Source organism: Columba livia, chromosome 5 (genome assembly GCF_036013475.1).
Source record: "Columba livia isolate bColLiv1 breed racing homer chromosome 5, bColLiv1.pat.W.v2, whole genome shotgun sequence".
NCBI classification, from domain to species: domain Eukaryota; kingdom Metazoa; phylum Chordata; class Aves; order Columbiformes; family Columbidae; genus Columba; species Columba livia.
In genome coordinates this window covers 19511688-19538441 of record NC_088606.1, presented here as the reverse complement: position 1 = coordinate 19538441, position 26754 = coordinate 19511688, and the positions used below count along the sequence as shown (strand labels likewise).

The 26754-nt window shown below is 37.7% G+C and overlaps 1 protein-coding gene across 2 annotated transcripts in view; it reads right to left on the bottom strand.

Annotated features, from left to right (window-relative positions):
* PTPN21 (protein tyrosine phosphatase non-receptor type 21) overlaps window positions 1–26754 on the bottom strand; it is a 46267-nt gene that overhangs the window by 10110 nt on the left and 9403 nt on the right. The window contains exons 3-15 of one of the 2 annotated variants that reach the window (XM_065063721.1): window positions 20379–20548; window positions 17671–17768; window positions 15108–15175; window positions 14577–14647; window positions 13171–13258; window positions 12882–12970; window positions 10549–10636; window positions 9712–9791; window positions 8457–8558; window positions 7731–7791; window positions 7144–7228; window positions 4035–5500; window positions 1600–1737 (exon numbers count right to left, since the gene is read on the bottom strand). In XM_065063721.1, the coding sequence (XP_064919793.1) occupies window positions 1600–1737; window positions 4035–5500; window positions 7144–7228; window positions 7731–7791; window positions 8457–8558; window positions 9712–9791; window positions 10549–10636; window positions 12882–12970; window positions 13171–13258; window positions 14577–14647; window positions 15108–15175; window positions 17671–17768; window positions 20379–20548 (2604 nt within the window). The remainder of the gene's footprint in view (window positions 1–1599; window positions 1738–4034; window positions 5501–7143; window positions 7229–7730; window positions 7792–8456; window positions 8559–9711; window positions 9792–10548; window positions 10637–12881; window positions 12971–13170; window positions 13259–14576; window positions 14648–15107; window positions 15176–17670; window positions 17769–20378; window positions 20549–26754) is intronic. The other variant, XM_065063722.1, reaches the window with a different exon arrangement.

Genomic DNA, 26754 nt, shown 5'->3' with positions numbered 1-26754 from the left:
CTTTTTCATAACTTAACTTCATGGGTTCTTCTTTTACCTCAACACTTTGGGCAGAGCTACCCCGTTTCCCCAAAAATAACACAGGGCCTTATATTAATTTTTGCTCCAAAACTCATTGCTTTTTTTACATGTATAGCTGCCTGGACACTATTTAAATTTACTTTTTTTTAACTGTAACTAGGGCTTATTTTTTGAGTAGGGCTTATATCTTGAGCATCATCAAAAATCCTGAGAAGTCATGCTAGGGCTTATTTTTGGGAAAACAGGGTAGCTGAATAAGAATAATAATAGTAATAATAATAGTAATAATAATAGTAATAATAATAGTAATAATAATAGTAATAATAATAGTAATAATACGGCTGAATTCAATAAAGGTCAATCCAGGAAGAGATTATGGCTATAAGCAAGAGGAAATTACCAACACAGATACTAAATGTAGAATTCTATTTAATAACAAAATGTTCATGTCTGTCCCTTAGCATTTTTAAGGAGGATATATAAAGGTCAAAAAGAACTTCGCCTGTGTTGAAAATGAACGGTCCAATCTCCCTCCTATGGATCTCATTCCAAGCCTTCAAACTCCAAGACTGTATTTCTAGTGTGTAATTTGCAATTAATTTTCTTGGCCTGTTCCTTATAACCATGGCTGGTGAGAGCAGGAGTGTTCTTCCAGGTTCTAATCCCTGCCCAGTGACTGTCAATAAACTGAGCCAGAGGGATTCTGCAACTGAGGATGCCCAACCACACTCAGAACAGTATTTCAAAGAGACCGGTAGGTGCAGAACGTACAATAATCAGTGTAGATCTTGGTGTATGGAGCTGTTGCCTGGTCAGATGTGTGATGACAGCACTGTTCTACACAGCCCTTCACAGGCTGGATATTGACTGTATTTCACCACCCTATACCAATGCAAAGGTACATAAGGCTCCCTGAAGTCTACTTACTAATGCTGGTAACCCTGATACATGCAGATGGAATAATATATTTCTCAAAGAACGAACCTCAAATTCTAGAACCTGATGTCCTCTCAATGATCTGAGATCTTTTATTGAATTTAAAATTTCTGCAGATCACACAAGTTCCACCTATATTGTCAGGAATCACCTGGGGGAAACAGATGAATACAATCTGCACAAGTTGTGCCCTGGGGATGCAATTTAACTACAAAATTTATTGTAAAAATTGTATGAACTACTAATAATTACAACGAAGTTCAATCTCACACTCATAATTTTTATTTTCTTATGTTTTAAGTCTGCAAAATCCACAAATTAAGAGAGAAGACAGAAGGACTTGGCACAAAAAATGTATTAGTAGATACCAGTTAATTTGCCTCCTATAGGTTCAAAGGGTAAACTATAATTTGAATCACTGTCATCTTAAATCTTAAAGACAAATCTGAGTTACACCCAGTACTTCTAGAAATGAAATATCAATCAGAAGTCTCATTCTTCATTTTGTTTCTATTCTCAGCATTTGAATTGCTTTGTATCTGAAGCATTTTAAAGTCAACACAAAGCACCATTCATATACATTTCATTTTGAAAAATCACTAGTGGGAAAGAGAAATCAAGCACTAAAAAACTTCAACATACCCGTTCATCATTTGTTGCTCTTGTTGGTTCTTCCTTCCTCTCATCCGGTAGAGGCATTCTAGTCAAAGTTAGTCCATTCAGGGCAGCTAGCTTTAGAGGCCCTATTTTTTTTGCATCATTTTTGTTCTTTTTCATACCCTGCAAAAGAAGAGCTAAAACTTGTAAACATACCTAAACACCTGATGAAGTTATAAAGTAGAAACCAGATGAGTTCAGTTAAGCAAAGGATACTTTTTTGACCCCTTCTGCAAACAGCTCTGACCTTTTTTCTTTGATAAGCACTGCAGTGAGAGATTATGGTATGAGACTACATTCCTCCAAGTACACCACACAAGTCTGTCTTCATTCCAGACAGGTTAATGAAACTGCACGAGAATTACAAATATGGTTCCCTACAAAGCTCACAACTGAGGGTGCGACGTGACAACTCTGAACAATTAACATTCTTGGACAGAACTGCAATCACTTTCCACCCTAGAAATACATGCAAGTGATTCCTTACTGGACTGTTCAGTGTGCAGGCATTATTCGTCCCTGTAAGTGGGCATAACAATGACCTTAAGATATCTGGATAGTTACATGTTTGAATAGGTTTGCAACAAACTGCACATACAAAATACGAACACAGAACTGCAGACGGATCTGAGCCCTGAACCAGGCCATGAATCTAAATTATTGAAGTCACCGTTCATTATTTGAGAAAAATACTAAAGGGGAATTTTTATGAAAGAAAAAAGTCAGATGATTCTTTTAAAAAGTGTAAGAGAAAACTTAATAATTCCTGCAGTTGCTAAGTTTGGCTGTTAACAAAAATACACTGAAAATATGAGCATATATGCTGCTTGAATGATAATCCTTTCAAAAGCTAAATGGCGGTAAGGAGTACGACAACAAAGCTAAGAGGATGAGACCACATTTAAAAGCAAAAGAAACACAAACACAACACTAAGAGTTCATTGGAAAGCAAAATGTGCAAATATGGGTAGGGACCAGCTCTGTTACCAGGGTATTTATCTCAATATTGAATACAGAAAGGTAATATTCTCTATTATGCAATAGCACTCCTAAATATTACTGAACTAGAAAGTATTTTACTGAACACTTCCAGTGAAAAAGTTTTAATATCAATTTCATTTCAAAGGTTGACCTGAACATTTAAATAGCTATCAGGAGGAAAAGGCAAGGTATGATTTTGGCAGACACATCTGGGTCTGTAAATGTATCTTTTGGAAAACAAAATACTGACTACCTAAATGTGAACACAAGGAGAAAGGCATCACCTTCTTTCCCCTATATCCACATAATAAGCAGGAAGAAGGAGATTTAGAAAAACATACACAATTATAAAATTAATTGATGCTGATGAAGGTTCACTTCATTGTGTTCAGCTCCAGGTACAGAAAGTCTGACAGACAAAAAATTGTGAGAGCAGTAACTATTTAAATACATGGCTTACTCTAGATTAGCTTTCATAGCATCAGCTATAACAGTTACTACAGCAGTAGGAGTTAGATGGTAGTTCCACTGCAGTCCAACTTGTGCAGAACACTAACTCAGTCTGGCAAAATTAACAATAACCAATTTTAAAAGCCAAAATAATAATAAGAATGGTCTCCCTCCATCAGCACCTGAAATATGCCATGGGCTACATATAACTGAACAAAAGTTTAAAACAAAGTGAGTGGTAAGGACTGCCAGTGAAATTGTACAGTCCCATACAGACCTTGATGTTTCTATGAGGTGGGAATTACAGATAAGGTGAAACTTGCAGTTGTTCACTATTTATGGCTTCCTAAGATTGGAGTAGGAGAAAGACACAGGACAAGCAAGAAATAGTGAGATAAAAATAGCTTTAAGGCAAGGTAAAATGGAAAGGATATGAAAATATGAAGGGATGGAGGAAAGAAGAGAATACAAGGAAAGAATTTATTGCCTAATGCATCACGTCCCCCCTTGTAGGTCAGAACGAGACACCAAATGAATTTTAAAAAGTAAACATTCAGCTACATCAAATTTTTCAGTGAAAGGAAGATTAGAAAACTTGTACTGAAATGGAAGCAGTTGCTTCTGTTCCAGATAAGGATAGGTAGGGCAAAATTCAGGATCTAGAACTGACTTTAAATGAGCTCATTCTACAGTTGCTGTCCGTGATAGGTGTATCAGACGGATGGAAGCTGCACAGCTGGATTTGTGTGGGAGGACTATACAAACAGAACTCAGACGTGGCAAAGAAGGGGACAAAAGATAGCTAAGCGAAGATAGCCAGGGCAAAACAGAAAAATAAAGGCCAAGCTTAAGGTAGCTTTTAATTCACGTGTTTTAAAAGCATCTCAGACTCATTAAAACAAAACAAATCTCAAACAAAAAACCCCAAACAACTGCTGGTACAGAACAAAGCAAAACAACCCAAAACAAGAGGAATAATATCCACTTACACCTAGCGGGGGAAGGCCTTCCACAATATTCTTCTTCCCAGACAAAAGATCGGACACAGGTCTCTTCTTTACTGAATCTTTCCTTATTCTGTATCTCCCTGATGTTGTAAGGTCAGATTCTGACATAGATGGAGTAAGCAGTCCTTCCCCTCTTCTCTGTACCTGGCTTTCTACTAGTAAATTAACAGGACTCATATCTTTCATTCTCTTTTCTGTCTCAGTAATATGTAATTTAGGCTCAAGAATATGCAAAGGGCCAGCTGATGAAGCAACAGAGCTATAAGGGTAGTTCAGTACTGAATCATGAGAATAACCACCCATAACAGATGACAGTTGGGTTTGATCTTCAGGGAGTGAAGAAAGACCTGTAGAAGCCTTGTTTTCTTCTTCAAATTCTTCTTCTTCCTCACTACTGTGAATCAGCATAGTAGCATCTGAGAGGGTTTTCTTATGATCACAGTTCACAGCTTCTTCTTCCTCATTTTCTTTTTGCTTTGTTCTTTCTATCAGAATGTTGGGCTGTGACCCTTCTGAGATAACTCTTGGAAGAGCCACATCTGCTGCAGAAGCTGACATGGTCCTCTCTTTAATTCTTATTCCTTCAAAGCTGGGAGTCAAGCCTGCTATTTCAATACTGTTCCTTTTCTGCAGCTGAGCATGGTGTGCTGATGTTAGAGGTTCACTGACTTCCTGAAGAGAATGTGCCACGGGCAGGCTGTCTTCCTGAAATGTCTGGACAGAATGGTGCACTCGCCTCGTGATAAGGTCTGGATTGCTGCTGCTAATGTAGATATGTCGTGAAAGGTCTGGAGTACTATTTGCAGGTCTCGGGTAGGGGTATGGGGGAGGTGGTCGGTAGACCTGAGTCTTCATTATATTTGGTGCTGGATAGTCCTGAGCCTGGAGCTGCACGTTTGTCAGCTCAGGCACACTGACTGCCCCGACAACTGGGCGCTTTTCAGCAGGGTAGGGATAGGGGGACTGGCTGTGAAAACTGTAGTTCAGGTTGAATGGATAATGGTTCGATTGTGGAGAAGCAAAGTGAGCATGTTCTCGTATTTCAGGCTGACTGTACACTAAGGCATCAGGCCTGCTGTAAGCATAAGAATTGCTGATGTTAAGGTTTCTCATCGAGTGACTCTGCCTATTGGTGTGCACCATCCCCCTGTTGAGCTGTCTCATCACGGTTTCATAGTCTGGTGTGGGACGATAAGAAGGTGGTATTAGTGCACTGTGTCTATGTGATGGGATGTAATCGGTCCTGAGGACATCACTTCCAGTAATGCTTGGGTTAGAGGACATGGGGGACGGCTGCAAGTAATGTTGTGGGTTGTTCAAGGAGTTTGTGCTGTGTGCGCTATAGACACTACCATTGCGGATCCGACCACTGTAGTCATGAGGGGCTCTATCCAAGCTAGTCTGAGAGTGACAGTAGTATCCATTATGATTGCTCACAAAGAGGTTATCTGAAAGTAAAGTTTAACAACAATCTTTATGTCTAAGACATCATACAAAGATATCCTCAATTAAGACGTAGCTAACTCATGTCAGAGATTTTCAAAATCTCAGTTATTCTTCGCTATGTATTAAGTGTGAAAGAAAAAAAAACCCATCAGATTTTTTTTGTTTTGTTGATACCTAAGGTATGTATAGCAGAATTACCTATTATGTTCATTTAAATGATGCAAATTTCTATTGGAAAACATTGTCTAAGAATGGCTTTTTTCTGTTTAGGAGAGGTTTGCTAAGTTTCAGTTCAAGTTAAACAAAACCCATACCAATCTTAAACCACACCAATTGAAAGACAGAATGTCTGCACCAGGGTTTGCACTAATCTAATGAGATTAGTTTAAACAGAAAACAAGAAAAACAAAAAGCACCATGAATAAAAAATGCACCAAAACCCTAAAATTACCCCACAACAACCAAACAAAACCTCCTCACTCTTCTTCTACCCTTAGAACATAAGTAGGTATAGTACTACAAGACCTTAAAAACAAAAGAAAACAAAACAGATTTTCTCCAGAAATTTTGGAGACTGTTTAAACCACCATCATATATTGTTTGCACATTAATATATATTCACTGTCCTGGGTAAATACACACTTAATAATTTAACTATTACTTAACTGAATGTACAATCTGCCAAGGTCCAGAACAGAACAATTCAGTCATTGCTCTATATACCTTCCAAGACTGAACTCTACAGGTTCACCAGAAGAATTGCCACACATATGTTAATGAATTTGCTGACAATCAAAAATTATTTTGCTTGTGAAAAATTGTTCAAAAATAGGATATGTGCAGTAGCAAACATCCAGCAATAATTCCAACATTATATTGGAAACAATCCAGCTACATTCTGAATTTAAATACCTGTACCTTCATGAATATTAGTGTAACTCTATTTAGATAGAAAATGGGCTTATTCCATTACCAGTGAGTTGTTAAGAGTATTTTTTTTTAAGCAGCTGAGTTGTAGGACATGAATGTCCGTGTCAAAACTGACCACTTGGATTAGGAGTGTGCATCCCTTGAAAATTCTAATTAGGGTTTGTTTTGGTGTTTTTATTCCCTTTTTTGCAAACAAATGTATACCAGTCCAATAACTTGCAGACTTCCTTAGCCTTTGAATTCCCCAACACCTTGTGGCCTAGTGAACTCTGAGAGAAACTGCTCTCGTCCTGCATCCTGGGTTTAATATTTTTTTAAATTTATTTTTGAATTGTCTGAATTGTCTGAGGGCCCAGTTACTCTTTGCAGCAAGGATCTCAGAAGGAAGAATCTCTTTGCAAGGATCTCAGGATGCCATACTGTACAAATTTGGTTCATGAACCAAAAAACAGACCAGTCAGCTTAAACTCACACAAGGGACCACAGTCTCTAGCTGCTGTATATGCTATCCTTACTAACTTGCTCATATCCCATATTTCACATTAGCCTCTACGCCTAGAGTAGCAGCAGGCACTTCAGATGACTGTCGTATTACAAACCTGTCCCATGTTCGCTCAATGAATTCATTCAGTTCTAGCTAAAGCAGCTATAAATGCGAATTATAGCTTTTAACTTCTGAAGTTGTGTAGTGTGGCCTTGGATTTAATGAACTTACCTTGGGAGGATGCATATGGTTCCGTATAATGACCATTGTAATGCAGCTGAGGTGGTGGAGGCATCATAAAAGGCTGAGGCTTGGGCTAAGAAATAAAGCACCTTATTGTTAGTTAAAAACTCATGTTTTATTTTCAAAATACGTCTTGAAGATTTTTTATATATAATACATAATACCTTATATCTTCTATTCTATATATAATATACACACATGAAGTCTCAGTCTTAAACCATTTCTCTAAATCTGAAATGTAAGCTCCTCCTGTGAGGTCATACAAGACATAATTAAAAAAAAAAAAAGGAAAAACTCAGAACCACACACCCCCAACTCAAGAGTCTGTCTTGCCATCTGACATCTAGGAGAATCTCCTAGATGAGTCTCTTAGAGACAGAGCAATCAAACTAAAATATTCTTCAATGCAATTATTAATATTTTAATTCCATTTTTCAGATATTACATACCAGCTTTTTCTACAGAAACAGTTCCTCAATACTATACTCATCTTTTTCACTGCTCATTTTATTTCACTGAAGGAAACTAGTGTCTGAACCAAAGTCAATTAAAATCCATAAAAATGCTGTCCTTACCATAGCCATCCTGGAGGAAGACCGCCTTCTAACAGGATTCACTGTAATGGGCTGGGTTTGTCTACAGAAGAAATTTTATGGAGACAAATGATTCTTAACAACACCAAGACTCATTTCAAACTTTGGAAAGCGCTCAGTTAAAACCACTCTACATTTCTTGGAGCCAGGCCTTGCATTACATAGTCCCCCCCAACAGTCTCAAAAGGAAAGAGCTCTGTGCATAAACCACCGTCGCAGACAGTATGAGAAGAATAACAAAACCAGAATCAAAATACCTCAGTTATTTCTTTGCCTCCTTTCAATGCAGCATAAAAAGGAGATGTCCCTGAAGCACTGCAGCAGGGTAGAAAAAGCAGTGGAGTAACTGGGGACTTGTTCCAAATTTGAGCCCCATATAAAATCTCATACTCTAAATTACCTGTTCTACAAGACCAGGCATCAGATATTTTACAGAATGTAATGTTGCTCATGTTACAGGAACTGGAAAGCGTGACTCTATTGCATGACCATTTGTTTGCTCTAACATTCAAGCTAACAGCAACAATTTTTCATAATTTGTTGGATTGCCTGCAGGATGTAAGGTTCAGAAACCTTAAGTTCCTTTTTCCCCACCCCACGCTGTGCCTGTATTCTGCATCTTGCAGCACCACAGAGGTCAAAAGACAGCTGAATAACACAAATGCAGAAACTGCCAGATTTCAGAAAGAATATGATTTTTCAGCTCACCCTTTGGGAAGTGAAGGACGAGAAAGGATTGGAAAGCGTGGAAGGGAAAGAATGAGGGAAGATTTCTGAGAGCCCTCCTCAGGTGGAGAGTCCAGGGAGTCTCTAAAGACAAGGTATGTACAGATAAAGAAAAAAAAAAAATTGGAACTTAATACAGGTGTGCATAAGACAGTTGTCAGCGGCAGGAACAGATGACAGGGAATCTTAGAGATAATCAGAAAAGCTTTTTGAGGACTTTTCCTATCAATAAAACCATGTTGTGGTGAAAGGGTTAAAATAAGTAATCCTAGAGACTGGCATTCAACATGGAACTACATATCGAACATTATTCAGACAGCAATGCACAAGCCCCACCAATGCAGTGCTACTACCAATATTTCTTATCCCACTCAAAAGACAGCCTGGTTTACAAGCTTAGGGGTATGAGGTCTGCTCTGAAATTAATCTTACTCTTTAAACACATTAAGAAGTCATTGGTGCTACAAAATATTCCAGTCTTTCCACTGGCCTCAGCAAATTTTGGACTAACCCCTCCATAGCTATCTTCTTGTGTACAGAGAAAAGGAATGGAATACTTGGGAAACATGCTTTTTTATGACAGACTATTCAGTGGGTCAAATTCTCTGTTCTTTGGCTCAAGTAAGTTAATCAAAAGAAAGCTGTACCAGTAGAATAACTCAAATTCCAGCCTTTGATTTACAAGTTGGAGAAGAGCCCATTTAAATTTAATTTGATGAATTGTATTAAATTTACTTTGCACTGGTGCTACTTGAGCTGTACGGATTCCACGGATATCCAAAGGACCACATACCTCTCAGCTGCCAATCCAGCACATTTCAGGAGTGCTTCACATACACTTCCCTCTCTTTTAAAGGCCTCTAGTGTGTCCTTTCAGAGCAGTTCACCCAAACCCAGGCCAAAATCCCAGTGATTCCAACAGCTCACAAACATCCTGGCAATAGAGCCCCCAAAGCCACCGAAGTCTGTCAACAGCACTGAGATCCAGCAGCAGGGGCTAAACACTATTACTTTTGGTAAGATTTCAATGCTTAATATTTTCCTCTGTTAGAAGGCAGAACGTGTTTGAGAAACTAGTCATAAATATTTTCTCAAGAAAGATTAAGAAAAAAGGCCCAAGTCATTAATTACTACCTTCTAAAAATTACAGTGAAGACATTACAGTGGTTATAAAAGATTTCACTTCCCCACAGAAGCTTCAAGGGCACCAAGAGTTGCGCTGATGTATTCTACTTACAGGCTGCATTTATTTAGTCTGTAAAATTTATGTCTAGCCACACACATCCTCCACACATATTTTGCTGTTTCCATATCTTCCTGCCAAAAAATAAAACCAAAATTTGCATATTAGGCCAAATACATATACCCATCACTTGTTTTCAGACAAATCATTAAAATTTTTAATATTAAATTAGCATTGACTGATTTTGTCTTAATTTAATTTCGTTACTGTCACGAGGTTTGCCTGTTTGCCTTAAAACTATACTTTGTGGGCCCGAACAGGCACTCTATCCTAACAATTGTATTAGATTGATGAAAGTTGAAAGTAGAAGCTTTTTGTTGAAGACACTCTTATCAGCTATAATACTAACACAATTTGCAACGTGTATATATATATAGATACACACACATATATATATGTATATACATACATATATATATAATACTGCAAGACTGTCAAGAGCTGCCTTCTTGTCAAAGGCAACTGGTAGATGCTACATCAAATTAATTATTCATGGCATGCTATTGCCCACTCCAGCAAAGTTCTAAGACAGTATTTATCTTTAAACACCACTGATTTAAAAGTCAAAAAAACATGCCAGAAATTTTACTGGAATGGATGAAAGTTTTTATGACCACCTCAAACAAACCTGTCAATGTACTACACATAACCAGTCAGATTTTTAATGCCTTCCTGTAGAAAGCCAGCCAGAGACAGTATTGTTACTTTTGACTCACTCATACAGTTCAAAGTTGCTAAATATATAAAAAGTAGATTTTATCCTTTGTGTTAAATTAATAGTCTTAATTTGCGCTTTTATTTAATTAGTGAAAAAACAAAAGATCTACTCACAGTTTGGAATTGGATCGTCTCTTCTTTGTTTGCCAGCTCTAATGTGAAAAAGGATTTGTTGTGGGACATGTTGGCAATATCGTGCCACCTACAGACAGAAGGGACAGAACATGACTGGCAAGCTCTGATCTTCAAACCACAGAAAATGCAACTGAAGAACAGAACCACCACCAAGAATATGGATAAATAAGAAGTTCATCAGTCTATGTGAACAAGTTGCAGAGCATCATTAAATAACTGCTGAAAGGAAATATGTACATGACTAACTCTTTACAGGATGCCCAATATGTACAGTAATAAGTTTCCTGCTTGTCTTCCGCTTCAAATTCTGTCATATGTGGGGCATTTTTTTGTTGTTTTCTGTTTATTTGTTCAGTTTTTAAAGTCAAATTTAGTTATCAGTAAATTATAATGTCCTGACTGCTTGAAAGGAAACCACACTTTTGGGGTGGGGGGAATCTACACTAAACAAAGCCATTAAGACATGATTATACATATTTTCTAGAACTCTCCTGCATATTGACAGATGAGAAAAAGTAGAAGTTAGATTGCAAGAAATATAATACCTTATATTTATTCAGTTTCCTGTTAAATATAAATGTAGCTTGATCCATTAGTATTATGTTAGTATAAATAAAGTCTATATCATTGATATATTAAAAGATTATTCTGCAGTGCATAAACACAGGGAAAAAGCATGATCTAGAGACAAGATTCTCTCTGAAAGTATTTATGCTACTTCCATTTTCATTAAATAGATGTGGCTGATAGCATGTCCTATAGCTACTTCACCATCATATGCATGAGGCAGAGAAGCAATAATGTCACCAGTGTGATGTAGAAGAAAGATCCCTGAAATTTAAGGTCTTGGTTCACTGGCATTTATGGATGCAGTTACGAAATTACTTGAACCAATATGAACATTACACAGCCTTTGTAATTTGTACGCATGGCTCATCTGTCTATCCTTTTTGCCACCCAAAGACCACGATGTATCTATCCCTGGTAGAACTGCCCATAGTCATGCAACAAATAAGCAATAGAGCAGAAACTGGATACTGGACTTGGAATACGAATACCTTCTGATGCCCTCCAATGTGCAACTTTTTCCTTACGTTTACAAGACTGCATCCACAATTCTTTGGGCCTCAATATTAAATATTTCCAAACATTTCTGATTTTAAAAAGGAACTTTGGTATTTAAACAGCTGGAAGCATGATATAGCAAAAAAATAACATGCATAAAGCCACTCACGCTATCTTAAGGAGTAACTCTCTAACAGATAAAAGGACATTTTGCCTTATGTGAAATGCACAAAGATTTTTTCCTCTCCCTTACATGCTTAGAAAGTCAGACAGCAGAGCTGCTGTTGCTTCATTCTGCAAGAAAGCAGAGTGGGGCACTTGTACCACTCAACACAGTTAAAAAGAATTTGTCATCAGCTCTCCTGTCAGCAGCAGAAATAGAGATTTTTGTGAAGGACAGTTAACGGTACTGAATTTAAAAAGCCTATTAAACGAAACCACTAACAGAAAGAACCACAGTTGCTACTTTCTCTAAGCCCAGAAATTCACCACAAGTTTCAGTAACTGTTGGTGTTGGACCATACAATTTCAAGACTCTGTTAATATTCAGGCCAAAATTCAATTCTAGAAGATTAAAGTTCACTAAGAATAAAGCCTTTCTTGCTCTAGCAATAAATACAGATTACTAAGATTAATTTAAAAAGAATCTTTATTTGTATTTTTTGAAATTTATTCCCAATTCTGTCTGAAGATGCCAGAGAAACCCCTCTTGAAGTCAGTAGGAACCTGGACATTTCACATGAAGACTGAATTTTAACTGTTAGGTGAGTTGCAGACACACCTATGTCTACAATTCAACCATAAGAACATTAAATAAAACAATGTATAAATCAAAAATAACGAAACAAATGTTAGCATGTGACTCTCCTCTATTTCTTTTATATGTAATATACAAAAGGAACTCATGGATAATTTTACAATTGAATATTTCTAAGTAAATTGATGTGCCCATTTCAGGACTGAAGATGTTCTATGTGCAGAGAAATGCTACATTTTTGACTCACTAAATGTTTTGTAACAGTATATTAAATGCTCACCACTTAGAATTAATCTGGCTTAAAAAGGATTCATCTTGCAGTCAATACATTGAAAAATCCCCATGGTATTCACTGTAGCATGACTACTACAAGTATGTTCAGGCTTATCAAAAGAATAAATACAAGATACCTAACAGTCATTCCTGCTAGTGAGGAACACACAAAAAATGTGAAGTGCGCAAAGATATTTTAAGAAAGAACAATACTAACCTAAATACAACGGGAGGACGACCATTTTTGTGTTTGACAAAGATACCATCAAGACATGCTCCAATGAATATGTCACTTCCTTGGCTGTCCTGTAAAAAGTTGCAAAAAATCATGCACATACAGAAAAAAGTCTTTGAAAGCAAAGTTATATAAGCAGCAATTACTTTTACAATTCTGGGGGAGAAAAAGGGTGGTGTGGTTTGGGGGTTTTATTTATTTTTGGCAGGAAGGAACCCTTTTTACATAGGGGAAATAAAGGAACTGAGACAAAGATCAAAGCCCTGTTTACCTTTGCAGGATAGGTCTCTTCACCATAGCCCTCCATTCTCTCTACTTCTTGCATATATAACATTTCTGCATCAGGAGGAATAAGGCCTCTACAAATGAAAACAATGATCACATAGTACTGTCAATAAGAAAAAATCATCTTTGTTTTACTCTGACTGACACTGTCAAAGCTTGAAAAGCAACCAAAGACATCCAGACAACCATCAGATCACGCTGTTTTCATCAGTATCAATGGCTGATAAATTTGTCTCAGCCTTCATACTTGGATTCTAGTAACTTCTTTCTCTCAGGCATCTCTCAGGATAAACAGCAACAAAGACCAGTTAAAATAATCATCTCTGCTAATGGCAGCCAGTCATCACATCCTTCTTCATATCCACCTTTGTCACCCTATTTTCTCAGTTTATCAGAATTATTATTCTGGCACACATGTTCAAGACCTGAATTTCTCCTATTGCAGTGTGCATGTTTAGGACCAATATGAACTTTGACGCTTCATATTTCAGGAAAGTGAGGCTCATTTTCTAAATGCTGACAAAGTTTTAACTGTAACAGCTTGAAAACATGAGAGGGACAAGATCTGTAGGGAAAAGGGTTTCTTTCGTTAGACCAACTGGCAAAGACAGTTTTCTCAGACTTGCAGCAGTGTCACAGGGATTAAAAGCTTGTGCTTCCCTACCTACATGACTTCTCTCGTAAAAGACATTATCTCTATATGCAAAGTCCTGTCATGCTCATTCTTATGTCTCTCATTACTTTTTTCAATCATCAATCTCTGTTTCTTTACTTTTTCCTAATGTCACGAAGATTAAGCTTTCTTTGCTGAACCTTCACCATGCGATCCTGTTATGAAAGTATTTCAAAGATAAACGGATTTGAAACTTTCAAACTGTTGTTTTCAAGCAATAAAAATAATGGGTATTACTGGCATACTCACAAACATTTTTCACTGATTAACTGAGAGAGAACTTAACTTGCCTTTGTCTTGGACTACTGCACCTTGGCTGCCATTTACTGAAGACAATAAGCATTCTGGCACAGTGACTGTCTCCATATTTCTACTGCCCTCAGTATCTGCCAATGTTGTTTATCAAGAAACATCCTTACTGGGGCCACAACTTCATATAAAAAAGTTTCAGAAACATCACATAGGTGAAATCACACTATTTAGGTGTGTCCTGTACTCTTAATTTTCAAGCAGTATCCTGCCATTTATTGTAACTGTCATTCTGTTCTCTTCTCACTTTCATTCAGCAAAAACTTGTAACTTCAGTGCAGATATATCAGTGCAAAACTCATTTAAATGGGAGGCGAAATTAGTTCAACTGTTTCCTGAAATTCCCAAATTCCTGAGCTACTGAAGTAACCACATCAAAATTGAGCAATAAAGAGTTTTAGAAATGTTACCTGTACTTCTGATGTAGCAAGGCAACTTTTTGTGTTGCTTCTTCCAATATTTTTTCTTCTTGTAGCCAACCCTTAATGTAAGATAGCATTTATAGAATGAAATACAAAAAACTCTACAAAATTCAATGGTTACAGTTTTTTATACAGACAAATCAACCCTCCACTCTAGTCTTGGAGCCCAGGTGCTGTAATACGCACAAACAAAACAAAACAAACAAACAAACCAAAAAGCACACTGTTTTGAAGTTATTTTACTCACTTTCCTATACCAATCACAAACTTCTTTTCTGTGCAATATACAATAAAATCGAAAAAATCTTGCAACAACTTTGCTTCTGTGTAATATGAAGTATCCCATCTCATTCCAGTCTCAAATAAAACCTTTACTGCTTTTGACAATCTAGGGAGGAGTAAACTAGTTGGATCATGGAGTCTTTAATAATTATTTGCATTTACCAATCTAAAGAAAGATTTAAATATGAATTTATCTATTTAAGAATTTAAATTTCTCAGTCTAAAGAAAGTACTTACCACTGGAAACAAAGCAAATCTTTGTAGAAACTCCTGAGATTCATATTGATCATAGTCTCCAAAATCAGCTAAAAAATAAAAAAAAACCCTTGGATTCAAACACACTTGTAACAAAATTATTCAATACCCAGTTAACTGGAGCAAGATTTCCAAGTAGCAAATCTCCATCCTGTCTAACTATTATATGAAAGTAAAACAACGGAACAAACTAACCAGCCGTGTTTACGAAGAGGAAAAGTAAAAACACATCCCACCTTTTTACCTTGCTCAGAAAAAATCGCAACACCCCTTGTGGACAGGGAAGGAGAAGAAATAATAAAACAATCAGAGTGTGGCTCCCAGCTCCTAAGTTCCTCGGGTTTTTATTTGTTTGGTTTTGCTAATCACAGAATGGTGGAGGTTGGAAGGGGCATCTGTGTCTCCCCCCAGCCCCAAGCAGAATCAGCTACAGCCGATTGTCTCAGAGCCTTCTCCAGTCATGTGTGGAATACAGAGGATGGAGACTTTACAGTTTCTCTGGTCAACCTGTAACAGTGTCTCACCACTCGTACAGCACAAAAGTTCTATTTTGTTCAGATGAAATTTCCTGTGTTGCAATTTGTGAAAAGTCTGGCTCCATCTTCTTTGCTCCCTCCTGTCAGACACTGAATGACGTGCAGCCCAGCACCGGCTGACAGCTCGAACCTGCAGCTGGGCTCAAGTGCTGCTCAGAGCACCTGGGGCACCTGGAGCAGCCTGGGCATCAGCTCCTTCTGCTCCCTGCACCCACACACGCGGCAAGGGCACCCAGAAACCGCCCTGGACTCAAGGGCATGCTCAAAAGGGACTTAATGAAAGTTTTGATTTTAATAACAGTTTTGATTTTGCATCATGACAAAGAGCATCCCGAAGAATTTGCCTCTTTTTCTGTTTCCAGGTAAAAACTGGCCAAAGTTTCAAAGAGAAATGAAATGGTCTGAACTGGCCAAGTTATGCACCAGTCTCAGAGGAGAAACTGTGGAACAGCAGTCTGTACAGAACAGCTGCTCCCAAATACATAAACACAATTCCCAAGTGTACAGATCCTATTTACATTACTTACATATTCTTGTCCATAGTAGTATAATTTTAGAGACATTTAGGAACAAAATTTGTATTAAGCATTGACAATTAATATGCAAGTTATTTATGATGAAAGGGGAGAGCTTGTGACACACTATACCGCCACAGCACATGAGAGAAAGCAGTTTTTGGAGTTAGCCTATTGCAATTATTTCAAATGCAGATAATTCTTGAAACCAGTTCATTCAAAACAGCAAAAAACTGCTTCTGTTTGTTCCCAGTTAAAATTAACTAACCTACCTGGTATAAGCTACTTCAGTCATCAGAGCACATTAATTTAGAACCTGCATTTTTTCTGAGTTGTTTTTTCACTGTGTTATCAACACATACAGTTTCTCTCTTACACAAGACTGAAAACGGAATGTGAAAGCTAAAAGGATAAATATTTTCCATCTGGAAAGAAGATTATATTGGAAGATTTCTATAAACAACTGACAGAGCAGAGAGAAATTTACACTGTCCAAAGACACAAAAATAACAAAGCACGATTTTTTCAGTTGAAGACCATTAAATCCTGGCTTGGATTAAACAGATTCACTGTTATATAAACAAGGCACTAATATAATTCATCTTACTTCACTGGTAACCACATTTTCGAAAAGCATAATCATCATCTTTAACATGATGCTATCAACAGATATAATTAAAAAAAAAGTTTTATCTACTGCTAATGATTTTTAAGTCCCTTTGCTTTTGGCAGATTTACAATTCCTGTTAGCTATACTAGAGTGGCATTCCCTGTGAAGCAATCTATAAACATGCTAAACAAAGCTGTTGCCATTAAAAACTTTTAGAGATTTAAGCTCAAACAAGCATGTTAGCAGGGAACACCAGGCCTGATCAGTGCAGACAGACATAGGATTGGTGGTTCTCCGGTGTATACTCTACCCCATCTGATCCCAGCTAGAAAAAACAAAGAAGTCATTTTCATGTGGGCATCACAGAAATGGGTCTCTGGGATTTCCGAACACAGGAATTGCTAACAGACTTGCATGATAACTTGAAATAATTTTAGGTGTTCGGATATTTGGGAGAAAAAGTGGACAAACAACTACCACTGTATATTCAAATTTGCTTATTCATTAAAACATGTCTCTCTTGTTTATGGTGTCAGAAAACAGAGTCTTAATTAACAGAAACAGATGAAAGGTCTGTCAATGTAAGCAGATGACTAAAGCCTTTGCCGCAAAGGAACTTCGATGTCTAACTCAAACTCAACTCCTGAAAATACATTTAGATACGCAGGTACATCTCTGAGGACTGCACCAAAATACCAGCAAGTTCAGGGCCACTGACCCGACTGTTCCCCTCCTCAGCATATGTGACGAAGTTCTAAGGAGAAAGCCTTTCATAACTTACTGAATGGGATCTTTGAACAATAAAAAGAAAACATGTGATAGAAAAATATGTCACCAAAGTTTCTAATGAAACATTAGCTAATTGGCACAATTGCATTACTTACCCTGAACAGCTAAACCAGCCAGATGTATTGCTTGTTCCAGTGTGCAAGGAATGTTGCCCTCCAAGATATCTTTCTTTAATTGCAAATAATACTGATACCTACATGGGAAAAAAAAAAGAAAAAGCTAACAGGGGCTTCTTAATTTAAAGAGAGTGAAGATGAATATGCTGGCATTTCGTATTCCTCCCTGCATTCCCCAGTGTGTGAGCAGGGCAGTCTTCCTCATCATTCAGACCCATTATTTCATGGTCTTTGTTAACTCCTCCCCCAGCTTTCACGTATCACTTCAGAATCAACTACTACTACTTCTTAAAGAATATCCACAATTTCTACCTATTACCATACCCTTCTAATTTTTTTTATCTCTTCCTTAATATTTTTATTATCTCCTCTTTACGGTGTTCAATACACTGCTGCTGTATTGCTGCATTCTCTTGCAACAGATCTAACATTGCACATCCCTTCAATCACAATAGTGACCTTCATTTCTGCATTATGACTTCTGAGTACATTTTGTTCTCACTTTCAAAACACCATTTCTTTTCCTTTAATCTGACTTTTTCCTGGTTCATCTCTTGTATATGCAACCACTACTGGCTGTACCATTTGTCTGCAGTCTGAACCGCTATTTTCTTGCATTCTTCTGCCCCTTTCAGTCACCTATGGAACAACCTGTCTTGAGCCCAAACCACCTCAAAACTCAAAAATACCATTATAATTACACAAACTTTGTAAAGAAGGATATTTGTCTTCTATAAGCCTAGTTTTAAAGGCTTCTTAACTTCCTCATATTTCACATTAACTCTTGTGAAGTGAGGCTTTATTACTCAGAACATGGAAATGTGCTGCAACTCATTCAGTGATTAGAAAGGTCTGATGAACTCTGCACAAATTTTCATCAGTCTAAAAGACTGCTCTCTTCCCTTCCTATGTAATGTCCTAAGAAATTAAATACAGTGCCATTTTATAAATATTTTTTAGACTCTTTCTGGATCCTACTACAAAAAAAGCAGTATGCCATTTGGACAGCTGGGACTAAACCCAGGCCTTAAAAAAAGAAAAAGGAAAGAGCCACCACATATTAAAGCCTTTGGGGAAATAAATCTCCCCAGTCAAGCAGTAGAACATAAGCTCTTTCCATAGAACTTCTAGTAAAAGTAAACATACAGATGAAGAATTTTCATACTACCTCATGATACTGCAAGTACCATCTCCTTTGTCTATGACATTTCCATTTCGTGGTATACATTAAACATATAATTTGCTTAAACATGCTCAATCTCATTTATATTGAAAAGGCATGAAAAATTCCACAGATCTCTGAAACTAATCCAGACTCTCACTATCATACATCAAAGCAAGTACTATCTTCTAGAACTTGAGTGTAAATGTTGTCACATAAATTCCTGCCTTCTATGTGGCAGCACACGGCAACATTGCTGTTAAAGCTCCAGCATAAACACCATATTCTTTAAATAAATACCAGAGAAGAATATTAAAGGTTTTTCAGGCAATTCAGCTATTCAGTGCAACACCGTGACATTTATCTTACTCTAATGCATCCTATTACATCAACTGGCACAAAATCTGAACAGAAGTTCGGGAAAAGGGAAAAGAGAAAAGGGAAAATGGGAAAAGGACCACTAGAATGACTTTTTAAGCCAGTGAAATTGCTGTTAAAAAGCCCCAAACTTCAGTGTTTTCAGAAAGAAGATAATCTTAGAGAAATTATACATATTCCAAAAACTAAAGCTGCCAAGCATTGAGCAACACATTACAGCACCAGTGACTGCACCAAGAGGCCCATTTCCCTGACAACCTTTCACACTACAATTTATGTGAAAGGTGTCTGGCAACGTATTTTAGTACCAAAGTATATAAAGACAATTTAATGTAACCACAGAATAAAGGAAGCTCAAAGGACCTCTGAGCAATTATGTGGCTCAACTCCATACTCAAAGCACAGCCAACTTGAAACTACCAGCTTAAATGTGTTAACTAATGCAAGCACATATTTCTGAAGTAACAAATACATGTTTGTAATCCAGTTACTGTTTTTGTACTAATTTGCCTGTTAAAAATAATAATTAAATCAGAAAAACTATACAGATTAAGACACTAGAAGCCAATGTATAGGCCCATAGGAATAACTAGCCAGTATATGTGCTCAATTTTACTTTTCCCCTGCAGTCAGCACCCCTTGTGTGTTGTTCCCCTAATTCACATCACAATTCACATCCATCTTCATTGCCCAGTGATACACAGAAAATCACAAGCTGAAGCACAGCCTGTAGTTGTCAATGTATTGTACTGAAAGTACAGAAAGTCACGAAAGCAAAATAAAGGAAAGCATAGCTCAACAAAATCTGCATGTGCTTTGTGAAGGATGGATGTCCCTGAAAGCAATATATGGTTCTTCAAAGCAAAAGAAGAGACAAACATGAAGGTACTAAAACAAGCAAAAGTTTGACCATGCAAGTATGCCTATTATTGAAAACAGGTTTGAACAGATTCCCAAGATCACCAAAAAGCTAGTTGTTTGCTTAGTTTATCACATATCTTAAATATTCAAAAGCAAAAGAAATACACAGTTTGAACATAAATTCTACCTAAAGTAGCAGTGGAGGAGGGGAAAACAGACAATTCTAAATAAACCATACATTTCAGAATGCTGAAAGCAGAGTCATAGGCATATGTATGAAGTTCACCTGGTAATTTCCTGCTGAAGCTGAGAAACCGTAGGCACATAGAACACTACTCCAAAGTACACGGTTGGCTCCAAGGCATATTTGTCCAACTGCTTTTTCAGAGGCTTGTCCAAATCTACCCATCTGCACTGATTCTGCTTATTATAATACCACAGACTGAAATATGTAATCTGAAAAAGAGGCATTTAAATGATGAGAAAAAGTTAATATTGCGATATTGGATAAAACATATTGTATGAAAGACCTGCTACTTAGAAATAAAGGTTTTAAAACACTTACTAAGGTTATGGGTTATTGAAAACTTAGAGAATGGAAGAGAACTTTTAATATCAAAAGCAGACATTACTTCCAGAAAAACAATCCACATACATAAGGTTCCTCAACTAAAACATTACCAAACCTACTCTTGATTTGCAAACAGTCCCTGTCCATGTTGTGGCAACACGCACACATTTCTGTGCAACAGGAAAACTAAGGAAAGTGGGGAAGGCAAACAGAAAATGACACTGGGCAGCAGGAACACCAAGTATGGCTTCTCTGGGCAACGGGCAGGCAGGTTCACAGGGGATGCTGAGGGACAAAAGAGCACAGGACAGCTGGGCAATCCAAGCCAAGCTCATTAAAGTACACGTATGGCTCATCCCAGCAGCAAGAACAGGAGCCGGTACAGCCACAAGCGACCTTGCCTGAGCAGGCAACTTCTGACCAAGCCAAAATACAAACCCCAGTGTGCACTGAACAGACCACCCCAAGGGGCTGAGGGTTGTCCATCCCAAGAATGTCAAAATGCCACTGGATACATCTTGAGCAACACAATATAACGTTGATTAGATCACCTCTGCGAAAGAGTTTGGACCAGAATATTTTTCTGTCACTCGACAGTATATTTCTAAATCCACACCACAGAGCCAATTGTTCAAACTTAAATTTCTCCACTACATTTAAACTTATTAAAATCCACTCCTGCAGGACTTATTCAGTTCTGGGCCAACAAACAGATGTGGCGTGAAAAAGTATTCATGTCATTATCATACCCAAACTAGAAATCATAATTGCATGGTTTTTAATTGAGGAGGGAGATAAGGGAATGTTACAAACTACCTCTGTACACATGTACATGGAAATTCTTCAAGTCCTTGCTACATACATATTATTGTATGTAGAAATGGTAGAAATACCAACAGCTTTAATCCAACACTTTTCTTTATATATTTTCAGATGTTTTAAACTTACACAAAATAAAACCACTAAGGATCAAGTTTTACAGAAGAAAGAACTATTCATCATAATGATTTTTTTCACTAATTTCTGTGAATTAGATTTGGAAAAATTGTCTGCCTAGCAAACAAAGTATTCACAGTTGTTTTCTTAGAAGCTCCTGCAGTTGAATGCTTTGGAGCAGAGATTTGAAATTCACTGGCGAGCAACATCTGGTAGTAGAGAAAGGCCACTTTGGTACTTTTCTGTGAAAACTCACCTGTATATACATCTGAAAATTCACATCTATACTTCTTAGTTTGTATTCTAAAGAGGATGAAGAGTGTACCCTGATGGGATTCTGGCTTCCCTTACGGCTCCGACAGGCTGACTACACGTCACGACCACAGCCCGCATCAGTGTGCTGCGCCTCAGACTGCACTGATAGCACTGGAGTCAATGCTCCCTATCAGCACAGAACAGCAAGTAACTTGGGGCACATTAAATTAATAATACCTTCTATGCCATACAAGCATTTTCTCTAGGAAATTTGCAAAACTGGGAAATTAGAGACAATTCTAAGGTATAATGTTGCTTTGATGTTGCATACTGGCAAAATGTATTTCTTTGCCCCTCTCTAAATTAGCATCAACATGGTTTTCAGTGATTGTTGGTGGATTTTTGGTGTTGGTCTTTTCTCCCATTGTTAAAAAAAAAAATAATCATAAACCTCCAAACTAAAATTATTGTTACCATGTAATCACAAAATCAGTATTCAGAAGATAAAAGAAAATGTTAAGATAAAGTCTGCCCATTTAAACCTTAACTGAGATCCTTTCTGCAAACTAAGATAATGGTGGTCCTATTTGATCAAAAGGTAGGCTGTAATGCAAAAATTAAATTGCATTAAAACTGTTCATAGAAGAAAAAAGCAGGTTTTTCGTATAGCAGAAGATATCTGGAGGGAAGGTAGAATGCTGACATATGCAAAATAGTTTCATAGTTCGGAAAGTTTAAAAACCACCACAGAGAAACAGACTGTGTTCCCACATCACACAGTTCTCTTGTAAACTGAATCTTCAAGCCCAAATTTTTCACAGGTGGACACTGTGTTCTTCACTTCTGAATTCTGAAAACCAAGAACCAAATTTAAGAAGTCATAAGGCCAAACAAAATATGGCTTTGAATACAAACACTATAAACAACACCTTTTTCTAAATTTCTAAGTCCAGGCACAGTTTGCTTTTACCTTAGGCAACATTTGCTTTTATTTCTGTGCTTCAATCCCCCAACCATGAGAGAGAGCATGTGGTAACCTCCACTAGCCCACGAGGATATTGAGAAGACATTATCTTAAGATTCCATAAGATGTTAAGAATTACAACAGTAGTACCACACAAGCTCCATTAAGAAAGAAATTGCATGTTCACTGCAACAACACACATGGAAAAAGACAAAATGTATCAAATGACTGCTCCTCAATCCTTTGAGCCAACTGAATAAAGGGAATGCCTGTAAAAAGGCGTATTTCTCTTTCATGACAAGACTTTTTACCACCACGTGCACAGTGACAGGAGCCAAAGTCAGACTGTGATGCTGACACCCCGTCACTTCCAAGCGTTACAAATGTAATGTATACATAATGCAGGACGGTAAGTAAACTAGAGGACCAAAAAACAAAAATAACAGTTAAAGTTGAACTACATGCCATGAGCCACTTGATCTCACTTGCTAGGAAGAGCTCAGAAAAGCAAACCCACTGTGCTGGGCTAGCCCCCCAGCCCCCAGGCTGGGCACCATCTGAAATGCTGAAGCACAACCTGCTGGGGGGAGCAGCGGCCAGGGCAGAGACAATAACCAAAGCTATGGAAGCACGCCAGAAAGGCTGAAAACCTTCTACAAAAGATACCACAGAAAAACTTTTAGAAACAAACTAAAAACGTGTGCAAAAATTTCTAAGCAACTGTCTGAATAACTTTCATCTGAGCCTCAGAGCAGCACAGACGTGCAACAGAAATGTATGGAGAGAAAGAGCACAAACTTGTATTAACACCACAACTGTTTCAAACTCTCTGATGTAATATACATCTGGTTCTACAGCCTGAAGTCCAAACCAGTTGTATAGCCTATTTTTAAGACATGATGATCACTTGCACTGGTGTGTTTCTTTAAATGGCTGACCACTTTTCCTTGCCTACGCACAGAACTGAGCAGTTACTGGCACAACAGACTAAGAAAAATGTTTCCATGTTTTAAAATACTCTCTGGAATCCAGTATATCTTTAAACAAGATTTTTCTGCCACGGTATTTTCCCTTTCAAGCTCCTCCAATCTGGACTATTGAAAATAAAATGGAAAGCCAAGCAAAACACTGTGAACCAAAGCTTGTCTTCTGACTTGTATGCAAACCTTTCACTTGACTTCAAGGGCAGAATTTGATCCTGTGAATTTTCAGAGAAGCCTATGCACTCCAGAATATTCACACTGATTAAAATAGAATCCAATTTTATTCATTGCTAAAACATTTTATTATTAGTAGCTCAGGACAACACCCAGTTCTAAAAAGCACGTTGTGATATAATTCTTAAAATATGTTAAGCTGTTAAGATTAACGCTACTTTAAGGTTCATTTATTTTAGTGACTTATTAATGGCCAAACCCTTTTGAAGAAAATCAAATAGAAATAAAAAGAACATATGATTTCTGCACAGTTACTTTCTACCTAGCTGCTTCCTGTCATTGTGGGCAGGAATAGCAAGCATTTTTGCATGAATGTTCAAAAGTTATCAGGAACACAGAAGTACCAAAAGCCCAGTACAGCATTCCAGCTCACAAGTTGGTGGGAGTGACTTCATCCATTAAGTCAACCAGGCTTCCTAAGCTAAGCTGAGGAGCTTCCTCAGCTATGAGTGCCACAAAACTACATTATCGTGGGTGACTATATTCTGTCTTTTGACATGATATATGATGAGAGTCAGAGAAGTGGGGCTGACCAGTCCTAAGAAGAGACTAAAGTAAAATCTTACTGTGGGCTTCAGCTGCCTAACAGCAGGGTTTAGAGAAGACTGAGCCAGACTCTTCCTGGAAGTGCTCACTGCAAGTATGAGAAGCACTGGGCACAAGCTGCAATGTGGGAAATTCCAATTAGATCAGAAAAAAATTCACAAGACGACTAGGCAGACACTGGAACATGTAGCCAAAAAAAGGTGTAAAATCCGTATCCTTGGAGGCACTTTAACTCACCCAGGGATCCCTGAGCCACCCACTCCAAACCGGCCTTCTGGAGCAGAGGGCAGGATCACGCAACCCTCCGAGGTCCCTTCTGACTTAAACTACTATCTGATTCTACATTGCTACGGAATTGGTGCTGACAAAGAGAAACAGCTTACTGAGGAATTATTGGAGGTAAATTAAATAACACTTTTTTTTTTAAGTGTTATCTTTTACGAACCCATTAAAAACTGATCATAAAATCTTAACATTCTGATCAGTTTCTACATCTATTGAGGATACTTTGCTCACCTGTTTTATAATTTGAAATTGAATCTATGAGATAGTCCTCCTTCCCTGTACCAACCACCTGATATTAGTTAGTTACAACTAATTGCTGCACTTCATTTTGTTTTCCTTAATACGGATCAACCTCATCTCTAACGTAATTCCACCTTGGCTCTAAACTGAATATAACTCACATATATCAGTTGTTCTGATTAGCAGTACACAAAAACATTTTAATATAGAATCTCAGGTCACAATTTACACTATCTAGAAAAGAAATAAAAATGGCAAATGCATATGCCAGATACGAGATGTGTGTTATCTTCTCACTTGAGCTTAACAGCACCTATTATGATCCCCAAACTCGAATGTGCCTTCATTTTTTGCCAATATAAAGAAAAAGTTATGTTCCCCAGGATTTTGAGAAAGCACTAGTACTGCCATCTTTACAAAAACCAAACACACATGAACCAATCAAACAAAGAAAAAAAACCAACACAACACAAACCCCCTAATATTCTACAGAAAACCTCAGACTAAAGGAAAAACAAAGTCAACCAACCAACCACTTTTAGTAGATGGAGGAAGGGAGGACAAATAGACTTTACCACACATTCTCTTGAGGCATAGCAGTGTTCAAAGTTTACTTTTAACTTATGTATTTAATTATGTATTTCCCAGCTAATTTCCATATCCTATATTATAAATCTTACAGAGTATCTCACAGGTTACAAATAGACTTGAAAAGAGAACTGTTTTCTAGTTGTTAATACCGTGCCTTCTAATTAAAGCAGTTTGCTACCTGCCCCTAGGGCACAGTCACCTGAGGGACCAACATCCGAAAACGTGAGGCAAGAAATTTAAAAAAAAAAGAAAAAAAAAACAGGGTTTACAAAATAATGCAATCAAAATATATTTTCAGGCTTTTCCTTTTTTACGCTGGTACATACAAATAAAACAAGCCATAAGGCTTTCCTGAACAGAGTGCTGAAAACACCTCCCCATTATACAAGGATAAGCTCTGCAGATGGACTTCCAAAATCCCAGTTAGCCCAAGGGCTCCACTGCGTCTAGGTTTATTGTATGCTTGGATACAAAACAGCTTCTGCCATCAGGATATCACAGCTTAAACAAGCTGCATGTAGGAGAATGGGGTCAATAATCTTGTACTACGCACGGCTGTCAGATACCAAGTGAAAGCTTTATCTCCAATGTTAAGAACTACGGAAGGAGACAAGAGGCCCTGAAAATTCTCCAGAAACTGAACTCTTATCACAGCAGCCAAACTCCTCCACAAATCTTCCTGCTCTCTAGGGGAGAAAGTATCTGGAGCAGCCTGGACTGGCTGGTGTATAAGATCCAGAGCTTTCTGGAAGTGGTGGAAACAGAAGCCTGTGAGTCTTGCCATGTACCAGTGGGAAGCTGCCCCCTCTACACACCGTCTCTTGCAGAAAAAGGAGGACCGCTGGCTTGCCTCACAAAAATCCCTCCCTTTCCCCACCTTGAAGCTACTCACTTCAGGTTACTTCTGCTTAGACTAGTTTTGTTGTTCTAGTGCTGACAAGACCTTCAACTGCAGCTGCAGAAAGGAGTATTTAGCAGAGTAGCGATATGTATATAGAGAAGCCACTCTGAAGTCTTAGTTCTTTCCTAATGTAAACCTTTTTTCCCAATATTCCCC